At 44.4% G+C, this 9,550-nt stretch overlaps 1 protein-coding gene and 1 long non-coding RNA gene across 2 annotated transcripts in view; one reads left to right on the plus strand and one right to left on the minus strand.

Annotated features, from left to right (window-relative positions):
- The window catches only part of LOC105456570, a 50,534-nt gene extending 41,113 nt beyond the window's left edge, over nucleotides 1-9,421 (minus strand). Inside the window, exons 1-2 of the long non-coding RNA XR_975268.1 lie at nucleotides 8,604-9,421; nucleotides 8,260-8,333 (exon numbers count right to left, since the gene is read on the minus strand). This is a non-coding gene — a long non-coding RNA (uncharacterized LOC105456570). The remainder of the gene's footprint in view (nucleotides 1-8,259; nucleotides 8,334-8,603) is intronic.
- The window catches only part of LOC105456569 (protein trachealess), a 75,776-nt gene that overhangs the window by 21,243 nt on the left and 44,983 nt on the right, over nucleotides 1-9,550 (plus strand). The window contains exons 3-4 of the mRNA XM_011700713.1: nucleotides 916-963; nucleotides 5,414-5,443. Coding sequence (XP_011699015.1) covers nucleotides 916-963; nucleotides 5,414-5,443 — 78 coding nt within the window. The remainder of the gene's footprint in view (nucleotides 1-915; nucleotides 964-5,413; nucleotides 5,444-9,550) is intronic.

The following is a 9,550-nucleotide window of genomic DNA, read 5'->3' on the forward strand; positions in this document are numbered from 1 at the left end:
ACTTACATAATACGACTAATCGATAACATATAATTTACTCGAGATGATTGCCGCTCGCGCTGCCTCTGTCAACTTTACTATTTTACTTTTCCGCGATTCGTGCTAATAATATCGCTCTCTTCGATAAATGGTAGAAAAGTCCATTAATCCCCTCGCCTTCCTGAAAAGTGCGTTGCGTTACATTGGCGAGAAAGGCACGCGCGCAGCGAAGATCACCGGCTTGGTGGGGATGACGTTTTGGGGATGACGGGGGTGGAACCCTCGAAGAGCACGAGGGCCAACACGCGCCGATGACACTTACGCACACGTTCTCAAGACCGGTCGTCGCGCGGATGTTCCTTCGTCACTTTCGCTACGTTCGTTTTCACACCGAAGTTGTTTTACAAATTGCGTCACGAGTATCACAGGAATACCGTTCTTTTTTTACTTGAACTAATCGCGATCACGCAAAACGTCGGAAAATTTGTAATAATTATCGTAATTTGTGATCGATAACGTGTTGTGCGTTATGCACGTAGAACTCTTCGCCGCGTTGTGTTCGAAAGAGGCTCGTCCAATTAGCGATTTATAGACATTTTAACGATACACGAATGCGGACGAGAGCGAATAGCGTGTGTAGAGACTTAAAAACTGTGCACAATGATCGCCCGTCATGAGATGACAAATGTAGAGATGATTCATAGCAGCTCGACAGCGATCCAAATATAAATCCGGTCTCCGCGCGACATAAATATTCCATAAATAATTACGCCTGTCCTATATTACAGACGTCTGTTGAGGAGAAGAAATCTGCTATAATAATACACGCGAAATGTGGCAATCGGCAAGCCATATATGCACGACCGCGTACAACCATCCCGCGCTTATGCAGCTGCGGATGAACAGTAACGAATTTCACTCGTGGTTTCATTCTAGGAAACCGTCCATGGACGACGTCGGAAATCCTACCTCCGTCAACGCACGGTGAGTACTCTCTCAGTCCCGATTCGCGTTCTACGAAATCGCGCGAATTTATTACGCACGTCTCTTTCTTATCTTGGGTAGTGTCCTAAGAGAAGTAGGGGAGCAGATTTGATTTGCGTTCTGTATATGTGCGGACTATGATCTTAATATATCTACTATTATAATACGATCGTCGATATATTTTATAAAGATTTTTTACGTATAATATATTTATGTTGAACTGATTTACATAGCGATCTTTGCCACGTGCCTCCCATAAAAGGCAAATTACGAATCTGCCGCGAACATCTTCGGCACCGGGCGTATAACGTTCTTTCGGCACTACGGATGATTACATTTTAACGATGTTACAAGCGCCAGTAACGTTCGTTAATACCGGCATCCTCCTCCCTATCGAATGTCCGAAGTGGCGGAGCGATTTTCGTATAGGTAAAACCTTCCCGGCTAAATCTTATCGACTACGATCTACCCTTCGTCCTCCATCGAGAAAGAGAGAGAGAGAGAGAGAGAGTGGCCTATCTGCCGCCGTAACAATTGAACCCGTAATAGAATCACATTTATTCTTATTACCCGACGAGGTCAACCGACCAGCGAAACTTCGAGACCTTCTCCTCTCGCTTCCCATCCGACTTCGGATCGGCTTTCCTAAGCCATTCCACGACCTACGTTATTTTTCCCCCGAGCTCTTCGTCGTTTTCTCGCCATCCTACACCGCATTTTCATGGTCCACTTTTGTTTATCCCTACGGTTTCGACTCGATCCTAAAGCGAAACAATCGACTCTATACCGTCCTAAATGAAAAGAGCGGAACGTTATATATTATATTGCGAAATAAATACAAATGTCATTAACCCGAAGCGGAAAAGAGAAAAATTGTACGACGTATCATCGAGATAAGCGGCGGCGAGATGTAATCAACGCCGCGGTGTTTCGTTAGTCAACGCGATCCGACGTATTTAATATGTATAACCATGACTCACACACACACCACCCACCTACGTCGCGCGAAGAATCTGCCACTTTGTATCTTGCTCCCCATCTCGTGATGTACCTTGGAAGTTAAACTGCAAGGCCATCAAAGTCTTTAACCGGGTTATGGAGATGCCGCTTTCGAGATAAATCGCAGAGTTTTTGCATAAAAATTCTTCCAACTGAATTTTGCGAGCTGTCTCTCTCTCTCTCTCTCACTTCTTTTATATTTTTGTTAGGTGAATTAAAAATATTAACCTAATATTTGTACCTAATATTAATCTAATGTTTGTAAATTACAAAACATACAGTGCTAGTTTCGCGTATACAATGTACGCGTAAAATATTAAAAAACTGAAATAACAAATCATCTGAGGCAGTATACGATGATAAAGGATGGTGGGCGTTACGAGGTGCATCGTCACTGGTATAACCGACGCCCGAGGCGACAACCTTACGACAAGATGCGTTCTCTGGAGCCACTGTGCCGCGTTGCATCCGACGAGTAGGTACAAAGATACAGAAATTTCGCGAGAACGGAGAAGGTATAATCTTCGCACAATATAGCGTTTCTTCGTCGTGATTCGATTGTCTTTCTCTCACATCGCTCTCGTGTATCTGCGGCCAAATCTCGCAGATCGGCAATCGCGATTTCGTCTCTTTCGGGAAGAGTTCGACGAGCGGTCGAGCCTGTCGCGAGCGCGCGAGCGTTAGCAAAAGAAGAGACTCCTTTTGTACCACCATTAATATTAATGCATTCCGCCGTATTCTCGGCCGTATTGTACTCGCGTCGACGACGCGGACGACGCGGCCGCCGCGTTCAACAATATCACCCTCGCCTCGCGTTTCTGTAAGTGACACAGCGCCTCCGTCTCTCTTTACCGCACCGACCCGGAGCCGACTGCGGAGCGCGTCCGGAACGGAACGGAGTTTTGTCCGCCGGAGCTGAATATTCACGTCGGCCAATAAATAAAACTCAAAGGAGGAAAGCGAAACAACGGGCGAGCCGCATTTTTCTCCGCTCGCGCTCGCTTTTCTTACACCTCCGTTGGTCTCCCCCACCTGAGAGACCTCCGGAGATAGACCCGATCGTATTGTCGCACGGTTTCCTCCCGTCTTACGAAACGCGCCGGACAATGCGCGTTTCTACGCTTTTGCCTCCGCTCGCTGTAGCCGATGCAGCGTTACCAGGATCTGTCGCTCTTTCGCAGCCGCCGCCGCCGCCGCCACCAAGAAGGTGCTATTAACTCGATCTCGATGAGTGAAAGTTTATGCCGTGCTATTTATATTTTCTACGCATGTGTTCTAATTTCACTTTGCTTTAAAGCACAAATGTTTTTGAAGCGATTAATATGCACGCTTTCATGCTAATTGCATCAAATGTACGATACTAAATTCGAAATGTATTGTATGTATTTTAAGTCGTACGTGAATTTCTTGCGCGGAAAAAAGCGGATTCGTTAGATTTCGGTTATTTATGTGAAGAATATGAAAACCACGATGCGAGATCTCTTACAAATGTGGTGCGTAGGAAGCAAGATTTAGAGAAGTGATACTCTCGGGAATCATAAGCATAACCACAGGGTGCCTGCTTCTCGCAAAATCCTTCCCTCCCTATCGGCTGATACAAAGAAAGGATTACGCGAATATTTTGGATACGCGATATCTATCATCGTGAATTATCACGTCGTACGTTAGAAGTTGCTGAAGACCTATTATACTCTGCGATTTAACGGTCAAAAAGTTCTTTTTCCTTTCCCTCCCAGGAAGCTGCGCGATGTTATGTATTTCGGTTCGAAAGATGCATTTTTATCCGTCGAAAAACGTCACGCACACGCGCACGCGCACGTTATAGTTAAGGAATGTAAACGAAAGGATGCACGCATAACTCTCATTCTCTCTCACTCTTTCTCGGCTCCTCTCTTCCGGTTTTGACAGACACGGGAGAACACGATCGACCGGCATCGGTACGGAAACAGGTTGGTCGAGTTTTAAGCAGTCCGAAGACGTATCGCAAATTAGAAGAACGTGCGTCCGGCGGGTACACGTGGCGCCTGTGCCGCGACGTCGAATTTCTGCACGCGGCCCGCGTGCAGAATCCCTAATAAGTCAGCGCGCGGCTAGACAGAAGTCTCGCGCGCACCCGCGCGTATTCGCATGCGGCCTGCTCGCGGTAGAGACGTAGCGACGTCACGGATACGTGGGATTCCTCTCGAGCAGCTGGATCACGTGCACCGGCGGAACGTGAGGCTAACTTAAATGCGAATCAGGAACTGCAACGCGCGCGCTACGCCGAACCGCTTCCCCGCCGCGTCGCGGATTTTGAAACGTCGCTCCTTCCGACATCTCAATTGTTTTTCACATCTTCCTTCCTCGCCACCTACTCTTCACTGTCCAATTCACTTGGGCGGAAACTTAAGCCATCGAAATCGAACGACACTCGACCGCGCGAATGCCGTCGAGAAGAAGGGGGGATTCTCGCGCTGCCGGGATTTTACGCATGCCAATCTTGATGTGGTGCTCTTCGACATTATTCCATACGGAATACCGAACAATTTATGATCATTTATGCAAAACGGTAAATTACGTTTGCTCTGCATACCATATATCTCGTACAGTTATTAATTTTGACGATTGCCCGCGACGTCGATTTCAAGTAATGCTTTTTCTGTCAACGAAATACCGCGCGGAGACTAAATGTTGCGACGAAAAGTTTCTTGACGCAAAACCAAGGGAGTAACAATAGGTATTTTCATTAGTCGAGTGGTTCGGTCCAATGGTAGATATTTGATTCGCTTTTTATCGCACGGCTTCGCATTCCGGTCCGCGTAGTCGCTTCGTCGAACAGGATCGGAAAAACGCCCGCGACCGCTGGCTTCTCGTTCGTAATGTCGGAAGAAACTTCGCTTAGAAGTAAATAGCATTGTGAATACACGCCGAATGGCGCTTTATTTATTCCGGAATTTCGTTTCGCGCGCAAGAAAACGCCTGTTGCCGCCGTTGCGTTGCTCTCCTGTCGAAATAATATCTCGGGTACTTTTTCGAGAAGAGTAAAACGTCTGAGTTTATCTTTCCGAACTCTTGTATACGACGGATTTTGAATTCGCCTGTAAATTGAGGCCGATGTCTTATCTAATCTTAATATAATTGCGAGAGCGCGCGTCATATAAAATGGCTTATTATACTATAGAAAAGTTGATTCGGGGACCATAATGCAGGGTTTGGAAATTAGCCTCGCCCGTCTGCCTATCTACAATGGTGATGATTATGTCTACTTATAGGTATAACTACCTACGTGCGCCAAACTACCCGTCTACCGTCTGAAATAATCTTCGCGGTCCTGCCTTCGTCGACCCCCTTCTCGCCCGATGAGCTTGTCGAAACTAGTTTATGAAACGAGTTCGGAACCAATGACCTCTCCTCCGCGTATATAGTTCTACGATACCACGGTATAGTGACGAAGCTTGTTTATGTGTTACAGATTTGAGGAGAGACACTACGCTTTCGAAAGGTACGCTCAACTTCACTCAAAATGCATGCCGCTTTTTTCCCCCCTCCCATCATTCACGGCATTTTTCTTTTTACTCCTGCCGTGAAAGTTCCGCCTGCAGCTCCATTCGGAATCTGTGCCGAAAAAGGCGCAGTGTATAACGATGAATGGTCTAACGCTTATTAGCAATGATGCATTCTTGCCCGCACATGTATGCACGAAGCTCTCGAGAGCGAAACAGTTCATTTAAAAGCGAATGTACGGCAAAATATATAACCGTTATCCGAGCGCGATGATTCTCTCTCTCTCTCTCTCTCACACAGCTATACATTATACATACGTGTTATTATCACGTATGCGCCCTATAATAACGACTTTTCGCATGGCGCGGGCAAACTATCGAATGGATGTCGTGTTCGGTGACGAAACGCGATTATGTAAAAACTATATGAGTTGAGCGCGCGCCGAATTGCAAAGCAGCAGTTTTGGAGCTGTCGAATGCGCTCTAGCGTTCGTTGTATTATAATGCACGGCCCGGCTGTGCTTTTGTTTTCCCCGTATGATTGCCGAGAGCGGGGCTCGTTCTCGCACCTTATGCGGATCGCGCGAGAGAAACTTTAAAACTCGAGGCGTTTATCGCGGCTAGAAGGCGGGCCCTGCGAGACGATCATTCGCGCCTTTGAGACCCGAAGGCGAAGAGATTCGTCGCGTCCGAATTTTTCTCCTTTTTTTTTTCTTTCTTTCTGCGCGTCGCCGTCGACACACGTTTAGCTTTGCATATTGCTCTTTTAATCATCGCGAATCGCGATTACAGTCGATCGCGTTTTATTGGCACGGCGCGAGCTTCCTTATTACGACAGAAAATAGGAATGCAACTTATGGAGCGTCAAGAGGGTACGCGAGCGATATAGAGTTCAATGCTCGATTCAAGCCCCGGCACAATTCCACCCGAGCCCTACGACCGTCTTAAAAGGCGTTTTAAATCGGCGTGTCGTGAAAGAATCCCATAGAGATGCGGCGTATAAAGGCATTCCACCCACCCTCCTACCCTTTTTTTTCTTCTCTCATCAACGTTCGGCGCATCGATCTATCCCGTTTCGAACATTTCCCTCGTCCGGCTCATTGCGTATTTCCCGTAGCGCGTATTATTCGTCTCTGAATAATTTATGTATTATTTTCCCGTCATCAGCGCGATCTCGACGATACATAATTTACGATTCGCGTTCCGATTCATTCGCGCGGCTTCTCCGAAATTTGCGATTCCATCAGACGCGATCGCGCGAAAACGTTAATAATAGAAACGAAAAGGCATATATTTGAGGATTGCCCGCGACAAGTGCGGGCTCCACTCTCTCCTACTCATTTATTCCATAAATCTGACGATAAATAACCGACATATTGGGGCGTTCGCGTGGCTCCGGATTCCCGCGGCTGCTTATCGTATCCCACAAATGCGCCGGAACGCATTTAAAATGTATTGAACTGTCACGGAGCAGTGGTTTTCCGGATTTTTACATTTTTCATCGGCGCTCGGGTGCAGGGCCGCGCCCGCTTGGATTAGTGAGTTATTGTTGTTCTAAGTGCGTCGGTCAAAGGGAGTGAACCCCAAGTTCTGCCGCAGTAATCCTGACCATAACGGCTCGCACCCCACAAAAAATTCCCTCTTCCCTTTCTTCTCTCGCCTGGCCCCTTCCTCCCCTCCGGTCTCTTTCCCCCATTCCAAATCTCGTGCCAAATAGCCGCTATTTGCCGATGCATTTCGCAGCCGAATATAATTTTTGCAGTTTTTATAGCAAATAAATCGATCGCGTAACTGTGCCGCGCGAAAGCGATTGCTGTCGAAAAATTCATTCAATTCGTTTGATATCACAAAGCGCGAGATGCGACAAACAATACCGATTGCTTCGCGATTGTTCTTTGATTTATTCTTTGAGAATATCTTATAAAAGAATTGCCGAAACGATTGACAAAGGAAAAACGCGAGCACATACGCGATCGCTATTATAGAGCATATTATAGGGACGCAGACCAATTTGATGTTAGAGCAGTATGTTGCAGTGAACTCGACAGATATCGGCCTCCGAGTTTGTACCTCATTTTCATAGATACACATTTGCACGGCATTTATAGCGACATTCTCGCACGCAGGAAAAAACTTTTCCTATACGCACATAGGTACACGGCTCCGTGTATTTTCGAAAGACTGAAAGAAGTTTATGTAATGCGGATATATCTGACCCGTGAATTTAAATTCGATCTTTTCATATATATACAATATCTCGTATATGATATTTTAACAAAATAATTACGATCCAACTACGAAAATAATAAAGAAGTCATATACACGAGTCATACACGATCAAAGATTGCACAAAATTTACGGATATAGATAATTATATACGCTTACAACGCTCGCAATGATTTATTGTTCGTTAATTAATTGAGATGAAATCGAATTTTTATTGTTGTTCTGATGATTTCATCTTTTGGTTTCTCAAGTATTACAGCAATAAGTTGTTATTATAAATTCACAAATATCGATCAGTAAAATTATTATGAAATATAGATAGATATGTTATAAAAGATTAATTTAAAACTGGCACATTAAAAAAATTAATACAATTATTGTTAGAATATAAATGCAATCACATTGGCATGTTTTAATAAATTATTTTACTATTATATATTTTAATAATTTGGAATACGCTATGTGATTTGTAATTTTTGCATTACTTTGCTAAAACTTTTTGCATTAATCTGCCTTAGCCCAATTATTTCACGACAATAGATCCGTGAAATATATATTGCATTTATTTATGTTATATACATATGTTTACCTTTTTATCCCAATTGAAAATAATTTCAGACTCATCGATACGATGCAGCAACGTATTATCGCCACTACGTCGATCTGTAAAATACAAAACCGAAATTATTACGCACGTCATATTTTTTTTTCTTTATTTACATATATAAAATATAGATATATTATATAAAATAATTAATATAGTTTCCAAAAAAAAGTTTTCTCTCTATCTTCTTTATAAATATTTAAAATTTCATAAGTTATAAAAATCTTTGTCTTATTTTTATCTCTGAATCTGCATTTAAATAAACGGAAACAGATAGGATTGACTGTGAACAAGTCGTAAATAATTTATATATAATAAATTAGACTTACTCCTCTCTGGATTGCTCCACTGTCGGCCGATGCCTCCCACAGCTCCTCTCAGCTTTCGTCGTTTTGCACACGTACTGCATAATACACTCGCGAAAATGCGGCTAATTACGAATTGCGCACTATTCAACGCGAAAATCGCGCGGCACTCCCGTTAAAATTGCCGGTGTTAAAATTGCAGGCAACGCGCAATTTTAACATTACCAGCGAAATACACGCTATAGAGATATTAATAATATAATGCGATCGATATATCATAGCTTCCTGTTTCACGGATTATTCGATTCGGCGGTATGCGTTTCGGAAATAATATTTAAATCGATGAAAGATTCGCGCAAGTGATTTTTTTATCTTAAATATTGCATTTACCGTAAATATCGCAACGGGACGGCAAGTTTTTCACTTCGGTCGGCTATGATGTCTTTACATACGTGTGAAATCTGCTTCGAAAGATAATCTCCGTCCCGCGAGACGCTTATGCGAGCAAATTGTATAATCGTACATACAAGTGAAAGTAATTAAATGGAGCGAATCGGTAATCTCTCATCGTAGAAAATAGTCGCGCTTCGCGTACCGTCTCCTCGATCCCCTCGCCATCTTCGGAGTTCGGAAGGACAATGCGGCGCAACGATTGTCGCACGGTGACTCGCGCGACCTTTGTATGTATACATTACGCAGAGACGCTCGAGACGAAGCGTGACGTTATACGGACAAACAGCAATTCTGAAACTAAACGTACAACGCCGATACCTCCGATTGCGAATGATTTTGATGAGCGGGCCATTACCACGCACGCCGCACACCTCGCGGTGACGTCACAGTTCCTCTCGCGGATTCGTTCGCTCTGAAAGTAGCCGCGGATAATCTCACTCAAGGTGTTTAATGGAGATGTCGCTACTTGCACCGCACGATTAGAGACCCATTAATTCCATTATTGCCGATTGCCGAAA

The sequence above is a fragment of the Wasmannia auropunctata genome, unplaced genomic scaffold (genome assembly GCF_000956235.1).
Source record: "Wasmannia auropunctata unplaced genomic scaffold, wasmannia.A_1.0 LD335634.1, whole genome shotgun sequence".
Lineage (NCBI taxonomy): Eukaryota > Metazoa > Arthropoda > Insecta > Hymenoptera > Formicidae > Wasmannia > Wasmannia auropunctata.